This window comes from Silurus aristotelis, assembly GCF_946808225.1.
Source record: "Silurus aristotelis genome assembly, chromosome: 1".
Classification (NCBI taxonomy): domain Eukaryota; kingdom Metazoa; phylum Chordata; class Actinopteri; order Siluriformes; family Siluridae; genus Silurus; species Silurus aristotelis.
The window spans coordinates 27,501,174-27,518,991 of NC_139574.1; the positions used below are offsets into that span (position 1 = coordinate 27,501,174).

General features: G+C 40.3%; 2 protein-coding genes across 13 annotated transcripts in view; one reads left to right on the forward strand and one right to left on the reverse strand.

Moving 5' to 3' along the window:
• Positions 1-3,702, forward strand: part of fhod3b (formin homology 2 domain containing 3b) — a 110,059-nt gene extending 106,357 nt beyond the window's left edge. For all 9 annotated transcript variants that reach the window (XM_083554126.1, XM_083554130.1, XM_083554127.1 and 6 more), the window contains 3 exons: positions 39-228; positions 338-499; positions 2,471-3,702. In XM_083554126.1, the coding sequence (XP_083410252.1) occupies positions 39-228; positions 338-499; positions 2,471-2,553 (435 nt within the window). In that variant the 3' untranslated portion in view covers positions 2,554-3,702. The remainder of the gene's footprint in view (positions 1-38; positions 229-337; positions 500-2,470) is intronic.
• Positions 3,703-6,833: 3,131 nt separating this feature from the next.
• rxrbb (retinoid x receptor, beta b) lies at positions 6,834-17,570 on the reverse strand. 4 transcript variants are annotated; one of them, XM_083554424.1, is made up of 11 exons: positions 17,370-17,570; positions 16,003-16,197; positions 15,345-15,486; positions 14,921-15,100; positions 14,587-14,744; positions 12,939-13,068; positions 12,555-12,651; positions 10,677-10,718; positions 10,286-10,377; positions 8,962-9,067; positions 6,834-8,721 (listed from the first exon to the last, which is right to left on the reverse strand). In XM_083554424.1, exons 2-11 carry the CDS (start codon positions 16,147-16,149, stop codon positions 8,583-8,585), a joined length of 1,233 nt encoding a protein of 410 aa, XP_083410550.1. In that variant the 5' UTR covers positions 16,150-16,197; positions 17,370-17,570; the 3' UTR covers positions 6,834-8,582. The 4 variants fall into 4 exon arrangements, with proteins under 4 accessions (XP_083410550.1, XP_083410551.1, XP_083410552.1 ...); XM_083554425.1 differs by having other exon boundaries at positions 16,003-16,194; positions 17,370-17,563; XM_083554426.1 differs by lacking the exon at positions 17,370-17,570 and adding an exon at positions 17,057-17,305.
• Between the last annotated feature and the right edge of the window lie 248 nt (positions 17,571-17,818).

Sequence of the window (17,818 nt, forward strand, 5' to 3'; positions counted from 1 at the left end):
AATGTTATGTATTTGTTTTATTTTTCCTTCTTCCACAGAGCGGTAAGTTCGCAGGAGCTTCAGCAGATAGTCAGGACACTCCAGCGCAGGGACTTGGCTACGCCGAGGAGAGCGTAGCCAAGGCAGAGCACGAGCAGATGACCGCAGTACTGCGAAACAGTATGCAGCTCGGAGACACCACCCCTTCAGTCCTGCCTGGTTTGCGCACACGCACCAGAGCCAGCAGAGGTGCTTCCAAACCTACAGTCCTGTAGCTTTCAATTTACTTCCAGTCACGGAAATAAATGATGTATTTCGGGAGCCATCTTTCAAAAATGTGCTTTCTGTGTTTGTATAGGCCGCATGGGACTGTGGTCCTCTGCCAGTGAAGACACGTCTAATTGCATGGAAGACACAGCAGACGAGATCATGGAGCGCATAGTAAAGTCGGCAACTCAGGGCCCCAGTCAGCGCAGTCTGCCACGCGAAAGGAGGCGCTCAAGAGCCAATCGCAAGTCCTGTAAGTCACTGCATTACATTAACAATACATGAGAGAACAAAAAAGATAGACACAGGAGCTATGTGCTCTGTGTACCTCTGCATGTAGAATTCGATTTTGTTTGAGAGATGAGGAAACACTGCATTATATTTCTGACCTTATGCACAAAAGAAATGTTCAAGCCCGTGACATTATACTACAGAGTTATGTGCTTTTTCGTGATTTGCCCCCAATGTGGCATTTTGCTTTCTGCAATTGGGAGTGGGATTCTGTGGAGCAAACAAATAGGCTGGTGATGCAAGTGGGCTTTACTTCTACTTAAGTGGAAGCGGGCAAAATAATTTATGAAGCTCACAAGACATATTACGGCACATTCATTAATGTTCTGCAAGGGAGTGAGAGGAACATTTTGAACATTCTGTGGGAGAAGACAAGACTTGGGCAATTTCTGGAAAGAAGGCAGGAGTGATCAATGATTTATGGGAACATGTAGGATAAGACTGAGCAAGAATAGTCAAAATAGACCAGAGATACAGTACACACATCCTTCACTTAAGTACAGATACTTGTGTTATAAAAGACTCTGGTAAAATGTTTTCGTACTGATTATACGTTTTCACTCAAGTTAAAGTAAAGAAGTTTGGGCTCTGACATGTAAGTAAGCAAAAAGCAGTCATTACAACTACCTGTTTTTGGGTCACGCTGGTAACTGGACCTCACGTCATATTAATATATTAACGCAAAACAAATTTTAAATAATTGTTACCTAATGAATGTATCCAGGCTGAACATCCACTGTATAGAACACAAGCAGAGAAAAGATGATGATGATCAGGTGATCAGGACTGTACTTATGGATGCCTTTTGCCCACTCATTGTTTGCTTCGTAAACTAGTCTACATCAGTGGTGTGTGTGAGACAGGAAATGATACACCAGTGGTAGATTAAAAAAAGCCTCGCAATAACAGAAAACAGGTTGCTGAAAAATGACACGAGATGAGAAGAAAAATTATTGATCATGTCACCAAATAGAGTAAAACTAAAGTAGCGAGCCTGGTGTGAAAATGTAAGAAGTATTGGAAAATCTACTTAAGTAGAGTAACAAAGTATTTGCACTCCGTTACTTTCCACCTCTGAAAGAGATTTTCTGTAGGCAGAATTGCTCAGGTTTTCTGTAATGTTCTGTAGTTTTATACATTGTTTGTGAAGTATTTGAAGAAGCAGCCATGGTTGGTTTAATGCCTTCTCCTGTATGTGTGCGCTGGGGGAAAAAACTGCATACACTATATGGACTAAAGTTTGTGGACACCTGATCATACAATTTATATGTGCTTTTTAAACATAACATTGGCTCTTCTAATGAGCTCCACTCTTCTGGGAATATGTTCTACTAGATTGTGGAGTGTGCTTGTGGAGATTGTATAGCTAATTCAGCCACATGGGCATTAGTATAGTCAGGTACTGATGTAGGGTGAGGAGGCCTGGGTTCTTGTTCACAGAGTCACAGCTCTATAGCAGGTCATATATAGCCTTGTGCACAGAGGCATTGTGATTTTTGGAACAGGTTCGGATCTCCAAGTTCAGCCGAAAGGAAACTTTAATGCTCCCACATCCAAAGACATCCTATACAACTGTGCGCCACCAACTTTGTGATAACAGTTTGGGGGAAAATCACACATGGCTGGGAAAATCAGTTGTCCCAATACTTTAGTCCATATTGTGTACCACTAACTGAGTGCATACTTAATGTTTCTTTATATTATTATTTTATTGTGTAGTATTATTGTATTACTCTTTATATTAGCATGGATGCTAATAGTATCAGGTGAGTATTGGTACTGCTGATATTAAGTACTAAGCACTATGAAACTAGATTTAATTATGACCCCTTAAGTTGTATTTGATGATTGGTTTATTAGGGTATAATTGGCTATTCAAAGATTTTTAAATAGTGTTATTGAATAACACAAATGTCTTGATTTCCTCCTGCAGTAAGAAGAACACTGAAGAATGGGCTCACTCCAGAGGAGGCACAGGCTCTGGGACTGGCCAGTGGCTCTGAGATGCAAGTGTGACAGAGAAAAGATTCTAGTAGCTCAGGGTCTCAACACAAACGCACACACACACACACACACACACACACACACACACACACAGACATAATCACACACTCTTCAAACATAGATACTCGTGATCATGTACACTGCAACCAAAGCAGGCTAATTTAAAGACTGATATTTCTGAACACCCACCACTTATTCTGCGTTTTAAAAGATAAGCACAGTGTCAGCTGCCGTTCAACCTACTAGTATACAAACCTCTAACACTAGTGGGCATACACACACACACACACACACACACACACACACACACACACACACACACACACTTGTCACCCTGTTATTGAAGAACAAGTTCTCTACAGAGACAAACCTACTAGTGTTTCTTACCACTGTGGCCTTGAGAGTGAACCCAAAGGTCGGTGTGTTGAACGAGGAAGATCTCTTGCATCCTGGTTACCAACCGTTAGCCGTTTGGTAAACTCTTGCCTGCTTTGGTTAGTAGCACATTCAGCATTCATGTCCAATGGAAATTGCAGAGCACAGATTTATAGAAATCACTGATGTAGATATCAAGGAGTGATTTTCTCTGCACTGCTGTGGTATTACTGATATATTTTTTTTGCACGTTTTTTTTATTTTTATTTTTCATTCAGTACAGATTATTGATTGAGCCTGAGACTGAACACGTTTGACACACAATGCTGACCTACAGCACCTTCTGCCATTTGTACTGTAGTCCATCTGCTAAAAGTGGTGAAGGAGATTAGGTGTAAAATCTGTTTCCAGACACCAATCATCACCTAGTCTTAGCCTACGAAGAACTTCGGCGCTGCCTCAATGTTAACTGTTATAAATTCAATAGCGTGAGATGCATGCAAACTGTACTTGTGGCATTTGGTCATAATGTCTGTTTTTGGAAACAGACAGAGGGACATGGTCTCTTCAGCACAACAGCACTCTTGTTTGAGAGGTTTTCAGGAGCAACGCTTAAGTGTGATTCGGTTATACAAAGAAAATAAACGTCCATTCTCTAATGCGAAACATTATATATCTGACAATCCACTCAGCTGTACTACAGGACCCAGTAGTACCTCCCAGCACCTTACTATGTGTATCGTCATTTTAAAGCAATGTCAAGTATTAACAAGAAAAAAAAAGAAAGTATCTTTGTGTTTGTCTGATGTCTTCTTCTCAGATAATCGAGTACTGTAAAATGAACTAGTAAAAATCTAACGTAGAAACAAAATGTTCCCTAAGATAAATGCTGTACAATTGTGTAAATCTGTTTTTATTTTTGCATCTGTTGCATTTGTATTTGTATAGAATAGTGTATTATAGGTCAGAAGCAGTGTTATTCTGTGATTATTATAATTTAAGAAAAGTAAGCAAGCCATGAATTCGTTCAAAACTAAGAGAAAGCGGGCGAGTCGAGTCAAAGGGAGCTTCTGTGACGTCAGTTTGATGCTCAGCGATGTTTGTTTTTTTTGTTGTTGTTTTTTTTGCACAAACCTGAAAAATGTTTGGTCCTTGTATCCCATCCAGTTTCCACTCGTGCTCAAAAGCCTTTCAAGATCATTGCACTTAAAAACACAGAATTGAGTCCAACCTTTTGCTGCAAGTGCCATAAAAGTGGGTATCGAATAAGAGTACCAAGAATGTGAATTTATCTTCTTAATACTCACAGCGAAAAATATATACTGTATACAATCTTGCAATAAAAAAGCTTCCAGAGAAATGCTGGTCATGTTTGGTGTTTTTTTTTTTTCTGTAGATGATGCAATGAAGAAATGGACACCTTTTAGATTTTTTTTTACTTTGAAATATAATCATTACAATACCTAAAATAATTATCATTATTTCTACATTAAAAATGTGAAGTCATTGCTTCATGCTTAGAACATCCGCTTTCACAAGTTGGCTCTCAGAAAAAAGCACTTTTGATATCAATTCATTCAGCCCTGTTACACAGTTCCTCTATGATGTTAAATGATTTGGAATATCAAAAAACAAGTCGATAAAATTATGTCTGATAACTTCACTAATTTATTAAAAAAATTTAAGGAATCATTTGAATATTATTAGAATCATTGAATGACCCCTGGGACCTGGAGGAGATAAACAATGCTGAAATGTTAGTGGTATTTATTTGATGTTTTATGCTGGAAGTAATGGTAGTGACACATTACCAAATTGTAACTAGATGACATGAACATGAAAGAGAAAATAGACAATAGTAGTACTTGGAAATATATTTTGACTTGCTGTGTGAACAGAAATACAAAAACAGAAACAAATCTTTTAGCAACTCAGTGACAGTTGGTCAAGGCCATAAAAACAATGAAGTACAAATAAGGAAGAAATATGAGCTATGACCTCATGCACACACTGTCACTGGGAATTCATACTTATTTGGTTTCTATAATCTGTATTAAATAGCTTACCAATATACACATTAGAAATCATTTAAACCTAGACAGTTAGGTTTGTGGGCAACCAAAACAACTACTACTACTTCTTTCAGCTGCTCCCATTACCTGGTCACCCCCTGGCCTCTACATCTGCCTCTTTCAACCCAACTACCTGCACGTCTTCTCTCACCACATCCATAAACCTTCTCCTTGGTCTTCCTCTTTTCCGTCTTTCCTGGTGGCTCCATCCTCAGCATTCTCCTACTAATTTACCCCATGTCCCTCCTCTGCACATGTCCAAACCATCTCAATCTCGCCTCCCTCACCTTGTCTCCAAAACGTCCCACATGCGATGTCTCTCTAATAAACCAATTTTTAACGAAAACCTCAACATTTCAGCTCTGCTACCTCCAGCTCCACCTCCTGTCTTTTACTCAATGCCACTGTCTCTAATCCATACATCATCACAGGTCTCACTACAGTCCTATAAACTTACCCTTTCACTCTCACAGATACTCTTCTATCACAAATCACTCCTGCTATCACTCTTCTCCACCCACTCCACCCTGCCTGCACTCTTTTCTTTACTTCTCCAACACACTCTCCATTACTTTGCATTGTTGACCCCAGGTACCTGAACTCCCGCACCTTCTCCACCTCTTCTCCCTGCAACCGCACCACTCCACTGCCCTCCCTCTCATTCACACACATGTACTTTGTCTTACTCCTACTGACTTTCATTCCCCTTCTCTCCAGCGCATATCTCCACCTCTCCAGGCTACTCTCACCACAAATATCATCCACAAACATCAGAGTCCAGGGAGACTGCTGTCTGACCTCGTCCGTCAACCTGTCCATCACCACTGCAAACAGAAAAGGGCTCAGAGTCGATCCTTGATGCAGTCCAACCTCCACCTTGAACCAGTCTGTCGTTCCTACTGCACACTTCACTGCTGTCACACTGTCCTCATACATGTCCTGCACCACCCTCACATACTTCTGACACACCTGACTACTGCATACAATACCCCAATTCCTCACTCTGCACTGTCGTACGCTTTCTCTAAATCCACAAACACATGTTGCAACTCCTTCTGCCCTTTTCTATACTTCTCAATCAACATCCTCAAAGCAAATAAGGCATCTGTGGTGCTCTTCCTCAGCATGAAACCATACTGTTAAACACAGATGGTCACCTCTTCTCACAGCCTGGCTTCCACTACTCTTTCCCATAACTTCATGCTGTGACTGATCAACTTAATTCCCCTGTAGTTACTGCAGGTCTGCACATCTCCCTTCTGCTTAAAGATCGGTACCAGCACACTCCTTCTCCATCCCTCAGGCATCTTCTCCCCTTCCAGAATCCTGTTAAACAATCTTGTTAAAAACTTCACTGCCATCTCTCCTAAACATCTCCATGCTTCTACCGGGATGTCATCTGACTTTCCACTTTTCATCCTCTTAATCGCTGCTCTCACCTACTCCTTACTAATCCTATCCACTTCCTTCTTCACCATCTCCACACCATCCAACATTCTCTCTCGCTCATTTTCCTCATTCATCAGGTGCTCAAAATATTTCCTTCATTTTCTCAACACACTCTCCTCACTAGTCAACACATTTCCATCTCCATCCTTTGTTGCTCTAACTTGCAGCAGATCCTTCCCAGTTCGGTCTCTGTGGGCAACCAAAGCATGAAAGTGAACAAGTTTTAGAATGCAAGTTCTAAAAGACGCGTGTTAATGATGGTAAAACACAGTTTGATCATTAGTGATGAGGTCAGGTGTTGAATCAGGTGTGATCTGTTTACTAATCTGGCTCGATTACCAAATCTACACTATTTTCCTCATCCACTCGACGACTGACCAAAACACCACGCAAGTCTTGATGTCACCAGCTTTTATTTAGGGTCGTGTCCATATGGTTCACTTGCAGTGCCATCAAGCTCCTCTAAATTGAGCTCTAACGATGGAGAACCTGATGGAGGATCATTACAATCATCATTGTATGACAAATTTAGTGCAATGGCAGACACAAACATGTCTAATGCAGTAAAGATGGTGGTTGTACAGGACCATACAAAACAACCCGAAGGTGTAGTAAACATTTCTGCTAATAGGGAACTTGCATTTCAAAGTCTCTGTGGTCTTCGTCCCCAACGCTGTTGGCATGGACACAAAAATACAACAGCAAAGCAAAGATTTTACAAAAAAAAAAAAACAGCAAGATTACAAATCTAATTGAAATCTGAGAAAAACACATCACTAAGAAAAAGAGCAAAGACAGTCAGAAAACTGGGATTCACAGGAAATACAGTGCAAACTAATGTCATTTTTCTGTGTTTTAGATGTACAAATTAACTAAAAGCAATGATAAAATCATTGGAATATTAACATATATGGACTTTTGCTGTTTTGTAGCAATCACGTTTTACTGTCCCTGAACAAACGTTTGCACAGTACTAAAAATTGACATGTCTGACAAATTTTCCGCTCAGAAATTAGAAGAGAATACACATTTGCATTTTAAATTTAGTATTGCTAATGTTCAACTTTCTTAAAATATAACCATTTTCTGTTAACAAGTTTCTGTGTGCATTTTCAGGGATGTAACATTAAAACAACTATTTTTTTTAAGCACCAAAGCATACACAAATATGACCCCTTTTTGGTCAAATATTTGATATTTGAACTGGTATAGTGCAGTTTACATAAGGAATCATAACTCAAGTTACAAGGTTATGTGATATGTGATAAAACAAGCGTGTACTACGAAAAGAATAACTGAGAGGGGGGGGGGAGAAGCAATATCACAAGCAGTTTACCGACTTCAGCCTGGAACACTGCAGTCATAAAGCAACGCATAGCTAATTTAGTGAACTGAGTATCCCAGTTATTTAATCAGTTTTCACCAAAACTGCAAACTGAAAAGAAGGGAAAGAGAAAAAACAAAAAAAAAAATAACAGTACAAAGTATCAAGCATGTAAAAGATCAGTCAAGCACTCATGAGCTATTTCTATGAGCGCATGGTAAGACCTCGCTTCCCTGGAATCAACTCCAAAGCATTTGACTAACATTACTTTGTGAATTGCACATCATAATGAGCTTTTCTCCAGACTTTGTGCATTAAGTTTCATTGCATACGTGTTTGGCCAGGCTAGCTTAACTGGGAGAGTGATGTCAGCTTATAGATTTTAAAACAGTTTTTCCTAACTGTTCATTCAGTTGTTCGTATCGCCAGTCCTTTAAGGTCTGAGCTGAATAAATTAGTCCCTTAAGGAATAAAAGAAAATCACACTGACGAGATGATGAACACTTACAGACAAATATGGTTCTATCAAAATGTATATCCCATTTAAGCTAGGAAGGAAACTGAAGATTCCAATCTTAAAAAAAAAAAAAAAATGATAAAAATCCACAAAAATTCAAGACTTATGACTGAAATATAGCACCAAAATACTCTAAGTTCATGGCAAGTCTTGGGTTTTTTTTAGACTCTGTTTTGCACTTACAAAGAGACAAACCTAGCAACAAGAGTATCACGGACTGGAGGCTGGCCAATTGCTCAAGTTCCCCTGAGATTGAAAAGTGCAGTCACAGTGATGTCATCTGCCAGCCTCCCTCAGGGCAAAGCTAGTGGGGAGCCTCCAGCATCTCCATCAGGAAAGTCTCAATGGGCGTGTCTCCAATCAGCTTGAAGAAAAAAAGGTGCTCCAGACACTTGAGACCAATTGAGCGCAACGCGGGCAGTCTGAGCAGGAGCTTAGCGAATCTAGGTGAGGAAAGAGAACAATGCTCAACATTGCAGGTCTTTTTTTTCTTGATAAATGGATCAGGCATTTCCGAGTATATGCTTGTTTTTCCACTTGCGCCCTCATTGAACACATTTTAAAGCATTTTTCAAATGAAGCCAAACACAAAAAAGAGATGCATCTAACAACAAGCTGCGGCACAGCATTATGTAACAGCAGATTATGCTGCAAAATTGCAAATTGAAGAAGAATCAGCATACCTCCCCTGCTGCTCGGGGTATTTCTGCCTGCAGTAAGCCTCTAGGGATGCATACACTCTCTCTCGCAGAAGTTCCACCTCACTCGTGTTGCTCAAACCTTTGGCATCTAAACAATAATAATGGGGGGGGGTTAGTTTGAGAGCTTCAGTGCTGACTGACACACCACCGCACATGCCTTGAAAGTGTTCTTTTAACCAAAATGGACACTGCTAAAATACAAACACCACAGGAAAAAAAATTTCTGATGGTTTTGAATAAAACCTGGTTGTAAAACACACAATAACATCAGCCAATATCGATGCTGATAACCGATTAACTAATCGGATAATTACATGAATACTGGACACTCCATGTAAAATAGCACTGGATGTTGTTAAAAAATAAATAAATAAAGTACTGAATCATGAAAATGTGCTAAAGAAAAACAAATATGAATATATGAATTAATAAATATAATTGCAGAATTCATAAATTAAACAATAAATATTAAATAGATCTCTCCTTGCAGCACGCAGTCTCACGTGTAAAAGCAAACAGCACGTGGCTCTAGTGAGGCGCCTCTCGAGGCCGCTCTACTAACAACAACAGACCAGATAATCGCCAATCGCTTCCAGCAACCAATCGGCAAAACCGATGAAGCTGTCGCCCTCAAGCCAATACTATAAGATGTTTGCAGTACACATCAGGTTGAGAGGATAAATGATATTTTGCATTTGCGTAAATAACGTCTCCCAGAATTTATACAAAAAAAAAAAAAAAACAGGTACTACATTTTATTTCAGTTAAAAGGCTTTAAAAGGAGAAGGACATTTGTTTGTACGCTTCATATAGTGGCTCAGACACAAACAGTATCCTGCTCCAACCTGCTCTAACTACATGCTAGCAGGTTAAGCAGCCAATCAAGAAACAGGGAGAGGGTGCAGTGCACCTCACTGTGGAATTTGTATCATTACCCAGCTACATATCACATAACCGACAGGAAGTGCCTTACCTTATTACGCATCTCGTCACACATTTGTTATTTGTTGAGTGAAACGCTCTGAATGTTTGAGCGTCACTCTCAGAAGGTCATTTTTCACTGAGGCGTGCTAACACTATCAGTTCAGTCTCTTAACAGCACTGATTTCTTTCTGAATGCGTGCTGATAAATCTAATGGCTGCTTGCCTCGAATACCATCATGGGTTTAGCCGGTGTGGTTCTTCATATATCAATTTATTTCCATTAGAGAGAGTAGAAATGGAAAAAATATATATAAAAGTGAAAGCTAGATGGATTGTTGCAAATCAGATATTTCTATATAAGGAGATAATCTGATAACTGCACCTGGGTTAAAGAGGATGATGGCTCGCAGACATCCAAGCTCGGTCTTGTCCATCTGCATATCTCGCATTTTATTTACCAACTCGGTGAGCACTCTACAGTCAGGAAGACAGAGAAGGTGGGAGAGGAAGAGGAGAAAAAAAAAAAAGGAAAGACAATAACTTGTAAATGTAAATGCCACACTCAGTCCAGCAGACCATATACTTGTTGAGTTTCCCCTGCTTTAAAGCATCTTACTCGGCAAATAGAGAGATTCCGAGCTCATAAAATGCAAATGATTTCTCATTAGCACCATACTGCTGACTGACTAAATAACAACGTGCACATCATTAGCACTGTTTAAGGAACTGAAGTCAGAAGTAAAAAGTAGGAGTCTGACACTCCCGCCATGTACCTGTCAAATATGGCCCCCACCTCTGGGCTGCGTGCACTTTCCCTGTGGGAGAAAGAAACAGGCATGAAGAGGAATTACAAGTAATAGCAGTAGTAGCGCATATATCTGTATCTCAATAGAATGCTTTAATACAGCTTAGTTTTAACGCAGTAATGACTCAGGCTCATTGTTTTCTAGAGCTTTTCCACTGTAATATGAAGTGATACACTGTGGTTACACGGTCAGTAATGAAATTCTACTTGGAGGCAGAAAAACCTTGAAGGTGTGAATAATACTTAGAGTACATTGTAGAGCTGCAACAACTAATTCGTTGTCAGCGAATGCCCTTATTAATTAGGAATGACGGCAAGATAACACCGCCACTTGCAAAATGGTGCAGAGTACAGGGTCTCAACTGGCAATGGGAAAAAGTGTGCATCCCATTGTGCTTGTGTGGCATGGAAGTACCACAGTGACAAGAAAACACAGCGGTGTCTACTACTACAGTACCTTATCTGTTTTCAAACGTGATTTACTGCAGCTTTACTACATTCAAATGCTTGTTTTTAATGTTTGTAAATGTAATTTCTGCATTTATTCTTTCATTATTATACTAAATTAAATTAATTCATGTATTCTAGATGCTTATATCTTTACAACTGAACAAATGTCTATTTTTTTTTAAACAGAAATTGTCAAAACAATGTTGTATTTATTTTATATTGACTTTTTTTTTTTTTTAACATGGTTGTCAACTTGCCATCCGATTAATCTAAAATAATAATAAACACCCGATTCATTTGTCATCAAAATAATCATTAGTTGCAGCTCTAGAAATTGCCTGCACACAATATTAACTGGACTATTCTAATTTGGCCAAATACACAATTAATAGCATGCAGAAATTCACAAAACTCACAACAGGGAAAAATTATTCACTTGAGGAATACAAAGAAGAGTATGAAAGAATTCTGAATAATATTTTTTAAATCATTAAGCAATAATTTACAGTTTTTGATTTGGTCATGATTTTCAACCTCTCAAGAGACTCTAAATAATCATTTTTACGGAGAAAGTTTTAATAATGTCGTAAATTTACGTTCCAAAATAAATAAATTAATAATAATTAAAAAAAAAACCAGACCAGTAACTACATGTGTAAACTGCCTGTAGACAAGTCTTACCAGTCAGACGAGGACAACACTGCGCTAGTGTTATAGCGCACACAGCACACATGAAAAACGTTAGCCAGCTTGCACAGGAAGTCTAAGTGCTAGCCACATCTGGCCTGAGGGCTGCTTAGTGGTAGGACTGTTGACCGTGTAAGACTCAGTGTAAACACACCACCAGATCAACAGTTTTAGTAAATCGTATGCTGGGGGTGGATTTGATTTGCATGCTACTGTGAACATAAGATGAGCAATGGAAGAACTTAATGGAATAGAGACACTGCTGTATAGCAGTTTTAACTTGTTTCCGAAAAATCTTTTTTCTTTTGAGGAAACAACACCACTAAGATGTTGCTTTTTTTTTTTGCCACTTAGTCACAGAAAACATTCAAGTAAATGAGAAGTGATTAATTTTAACTCATTTTGCATCAAAAAGACCAGAGGAGGAGTTCACAACAAACAAACCACTGCTCAAGACCAAACTGCATCCACCTGCCAGCCCAGTTTCATCTATTAGTTATTTGTTTCTAAATAAAGATTATTTTACTGCTTTCTATTATTTAACGTCGACTCTTTTCTAATACATAGAGAAGGTTATTTTATGTAGATGAACGGTGCCTGAAGCCTGTCGATTAAGAAATAAACTATCTATAAATGCCTATCATTCATTTGTAATATTGATCGTTTCAATTCAGCTATCCTGCCTTACAAACAAACTACTAATTGTCACCTGTCTCTGAGAACGTGCAAGCCTGTAGTCAGCAGAAGCCCATCCTCCACCCCGATCGAGCGGTGAGAAAGCGAGGCAATAAGAAGCTCGTTCCATCCTGAAACACAGATGCATTAGGGAAGAAAAAACTTAATATAGAAATAAACAGACTTATAATAAAAAAGCTAAATAACTATAAACATATCAATGGTCAGTTATAGTCTAACAAAATAGTATTTCTTTCACCAAAACCATGTTTTATTTAAAGTTTAAATAGTACAGTCACTGGTAGTGTGATAGAATTCCAGCTGGAATAAGTGGCCGGGTTTACAAGTTAGAATCAGAAAAAGGCGTATTGCACTGATAGGAAAGTGGAATGTACATGCAGAATGTGAACACTTCTACCTGCACGTAGCAGAATGACCTGGTCATCCAGCGGCAGCTCAGAGAAGTGTGGGATGCGCTTGGCCCACTCCACCAGGCCAAACAGCTGTTTATCTGCTGCCTGACAGATGTTAGTGACTGGGTCGATGGCCTAAAGGACAAGGGGGAAAGAGTTAACAGGTGGTTTTAGTAGGAACCTTTATTCTGTTATGATAGTGAACGAGATAATCATTACATGGAATTCTCTTCGAGTTCAGATCAAAGTGCTTCTGGCAACAAAAGTGAGTACACCCTAAGTGATAACAGCTGTACATGGTGTAACCATGCAAAGCCACATGTCCTATTTATCATGTTTATGTTTTTGTCTGCTTGACAGGACCATACAAATGTGTGTGTGTATCTTGTATTAGAGCAGTTCAAATTGTTTTGAGTACAAGTCTCTCATACTGACCACTGGATGTTCAATATGGAACCTCATGGTAACTCTATGAGGATTTGAGAATCAGAATTGTTGCTCTTCACAAAGATGGCTGAGGCTAAAAGAAGATCCGTAACACCCTGAAACTGAGTTAAAGCACAGTGGCCAGGGTCATACAGAGGTTTTCCTAGACGGGTTCCTCTCGGAACAGACCTCGCGAGGGTCCATCTAAGAAGTAGAGCCCTGGTGCTGTGTGTCAGGTGCAGAATCTGGCTTTAAAAAACAGATGCATGAGTGCTGCAGCATTGCTTTAGAAGAAGCAGAAGATCTGCTTGTCAGTGCTCAGACCGTACGCCACACACTGCAGCAAGTCAGTTTGCATAGCCGTCATCCCAGAAGGAAACCTCCCCTGAAGCTGGTTCACAAGAAAACCCACAAACATTTTGCTGAAGAGAACCTGTCCAAGAGCATGAATTACTGGAGTCATGTCCTGTGGTCTGATGAGACCAGATAAACTTGTTTGGCTCAGATCGTGTCCAGCATGTGTGGCGATGGCCTGGTGAGGAGAACCAAGAAAACTGTGTCTTGCCTACAGTCAAGCATGGCGGTGGTATCATCATGGTCTGGGGCTGCATGAGTGCAGGGAGCTGCGGTTCATTATGTCCAACATGTACTGTGACACTGTGAAGCAGAACATGATGCCCTCCCTTAAGAAACTGGGCCGAACGACAGTTTTTTCAACATGAAACGACACCAAACAACGCCAAGATGACAACTGCCTTGCAGAGGAAGCTGAAGGTGATGGTGATGGTGACTCCAGACCTGAACCCTACTGAGCACCTGTGGAGCATCCTCAAGCGGAAGGTGGAGAAGCGCCACGTGACGAACATCTAGCGATAAGAATTCATTTTTTTAAACCACTCTGGATTTATGATACACAGTAAGTATTATTATAACGTTGTATTCAAATTTTAATCGTCAAGGTAATACTCAGTTTTTATATAGTAGCAGATCTAGCATGCTAGTTGTACATTTTCTTTCTGCTCCTCTGTTTTAGTTAGGTTTGAAGACACAGGGTCTTCACCTTTTAAGATCAACAAGAATAAACTGAATTTTATTTCAACCTGTTTGTTTTCTTGTAGACTAATTTGCATCCTATATGAACCACAGAAATCAAGCCCACCGCAATATACAAGTACAAAAGTAAGTCTCCTCTACACCTCACTAATAGAAACAAAGAGAAACACTCACAGCACCAGTAGAACTGCTTGCAGTATGTAATTCTGTTTTGTGATCCACAGCTGTCTCAGCTTCCAGGATCTTCTCCACAGGCATCTCCTCATTGGCTGCAGAATTACAGTCATAATCTCCATCACGTTCTTTATTCCTCTGCCGCTCCTCCTGAACCGCTATAAAGTGCAAGAAATAAGGATGTACGTTACCCAGACATGAACTGTATTTGCCATAGAGAAAGAAATCTTAAAAAAATCTTAAAGTCAGTCCTTAATTGGGCAAAAAAACAACAACAAACAACAACAATAGAAGGCAATGCAAAGGTAGTTTAAACCTAGACACCAACACAAACCCTCTCTCTTCATGCCCATGGCTAGGCACTTCTGGTAACGGCAGTACTGGCAACGATTGCGCTGGCGCTTGTCCACAAGACACTCTTTGCTGTCTCTGCAGATGTAGCTCAGGTCCTTTCTCACGGTGCGCTTAAAGAAGCCTTTACAGCCCTCACAGCTGTACACCCCATAGTGCTTCCCTAGACAAGGAACCAAAAATGATTAAGAAAGAAAAAAAAAGTGAGGCAGGATTACTTTTACTAATGAACTCTAATTAGTTCGGCAGTTCTGCATCAGCAATTTGTTTTTTGCTGTGAATCAAACTTGTTTTAAGAAAGGTACATCTGAGGTACTAATTTGAAACCCAAAACAAATGCAGTGAGTAAGTCAGAGCTAACATTTTCTACATCTTAAAGCCTTTGCATGACCTTTCTAAGTACTCACCGGAGGAGCGATCTCCACAAATAGCACAGAGTCTTTTTTGGGACAGCATCGGCCCAGTGCCTCCTGGAGACTTCAGAACAAAGGATGGCTTCACATCGTCAGAGCTGCTGACAGTGTGCAGCTCTGACATCGAGGAGTTGATCTGAACAGTAGCACGAAGACAAGAAAATTTAGAGGGGAAGGCACTCGACACGCAGTAAGTGAATTCTTTAAAGAATGGTCAATCGTCCCATCATTCTATAGGAGTGATGCGCTGTGTCCACACGGAGACGTTTTTGTTTTGAAAACCAGTATTTTTCTAGGCCTTCCATCCACACTGAGACGAAACAACAAAAACGTAGCTTTTTGAAAATCTGAAAATGCCATTTTCGTGTCGCAGTGTGGACATTTTTAGTCATTGTTGCAACGTTTCAAAGAGCCGGAAAGTAAATAAACGGCAGGCGGAAATGACTCAGGTTAAGGCATCTCACAGTTTGCTTATGCGCAGTAAAGGGACGTTTCATTGTGGATAAGCAACTTTTGGAAACAATTGAAAACAAAAGCGTGGACGCAAAGCACTTTTAAACGAAGACGCCGTTTTCAAATGTATCATATTTATTATACAAAAATAAAGCTTTGCACACAATTTGTTGGCGCAAGTAATAAGACTGTAGCTCACCTGTGGGTTGCTGATGGGTCCGTAACCCACTGAAGGGGTCACTGGCACACCTGGAGAGCCAGTGGATGAACTGATGACAGAGAGGGGGGAGTCCAGGGAACTAACGGGGCTACTGACGGCCGAGGTGGTGGGCACCAATGAGTTCATAGATGCAAGCCAAACTGGCCAAATAGAGAAGACTACTGGACTTCACTACTAGAAGGATAGATATAGACAGAGAGAGAAAGAGAAAATCAGTGCAACAAAAAACAGTGTATTTGATTAAATACCTAAGTAGTAGCTAAGTGATTAAGGTTCTGGGTTACTGTTCAGAAAGTTGGAGGTTCAAGCCCCAGTACTGTCATGCTGTCATGCTCATCTTGGGCCCTTGAGCAAGGCCCTTAACCTATGTGCTCCACTGTAACATGACTGACCCTGTGCTCTGACCCCAGCTTCCTAACATCACTGGGATATGCAAAAAAAGATTTTCACTGTGCTGTGAAATACATGTAAAAAGGCCCCTTTTCAGCTTTAAAGCATGGTTATATTAGGGATGCTTAAATGATACAGCTTTCTTTTACCATTAACTGGTTGCATGGTTTATAGTACTGGGGTGAAAAGGGGGGAAAATGAAAATAAAACCCCTCAGTGCCTCATTGATAACTAGCTCCTGAGCCACAGCTGCCTCTACACTGGACTCCTTTCCCCTGCAGGATCAGCTGCGGTTACAAAACCATCGGGTGTTGGTTTTCACCCATTCGAGAACGATCAAAAAGGATTTGCGTGAATCTGAAATCTCTGCAAACGTCAACGCACAACAACATGCGTTATACAACTTTTCGCGAACGACATGCGAAATGAAAAGAAAGTAGGAATGTCAACAAAAATGGCCGAGGAGGCCTGTGCGTCCACACAGCGTCCAGCGCTAGCAGCACGGGATTTCTCAATAACAAGCAACCCGCTCAGGCCTGGTGAAAACTTACGTTTATAAAAAGAAGAAGCTAAAACTCGAGCACTATATTTACTTTTTTCCCCTCTGTGTTATTAAGTGTAGTCGATATATGTGGCACGTTACCTCGCAGCGTAGACAACTAGCTAGCCACGGAATGCTAGCTAGCCACAGCTAACCCTAGCGCTATTGATCCGTTTGCATTAAAACTACGCACAATGCGCGTCACATGTGCAATTGATGTCCTGCTCCGGTGGGTATATTTAATTTATACATGGACACAACGAAAATGACTAAAAATAAAACTCGAATTATAAGACGCTGAGAAGCGCTCAACCACAAACCCCAACAGCAATCACACACTCCCTAGCAACCGAGATCTGCGCGTACGCTAGCTAGCGAGCTTTACCTAACAAGCTTAGCACAACTATTTACTAACCTGTTAAGTTACGCACACATCTGCATTTGACTTGTGGCTGAAAACCGCACAAGGGCCGCGCTCGGTGATACTCTACAGAATTAAAATTATTAATAAATCATTTCCAGAGATTTGATTTTTTTCCCACCAAACACGCAATATGAAGCGAATGTTTTGCATCCGGACAAGTTGCGCCTCGCTTGTCTGACCCCTAGGGGCCAGAGAGTGCATTTCCCCCAGCTGATAACAAACCACACACAATGATTGCAGCAGGGGCCATCAAGACAAGGTGGCTAAAGTTTTTCTTTTGAAGTGCCAAAAAAATTAGATTGATTGCCGTTGTCATAATGTTGCATTATATCAACCTTCAAATTAAAATTCAATGGCAGGTCATGCAATTCATACCTAGCCCTTCAGTGATGTCTGACCTGTATCCTGTGTTCACCTAATAATTCCATCATTATTACACC

Coding starts and splice junctions, on each gene's coding strand:
- rxrbb (XM_083554424.1), bottom strand. CDS start 16,149: ATGAACTCATTGGTGCCCACCACCTCGGCCGTCAGTAGCCCCGTTAGT. Junction 12,652..12,938: donor GGTCATTCTGCTACGTGCAG/GTAGAAGTGTTC, acceptor TCTGTGTTTCAG/GATGGAACGAGCTTCTTATT. Junction 10,719..12,554: donor TTGCACGTTCTCAGAGACAG/GTGACAATTAGT, acceptor TTTCTCCCACAG/GGAAAGTGCACGCAGCCCAG.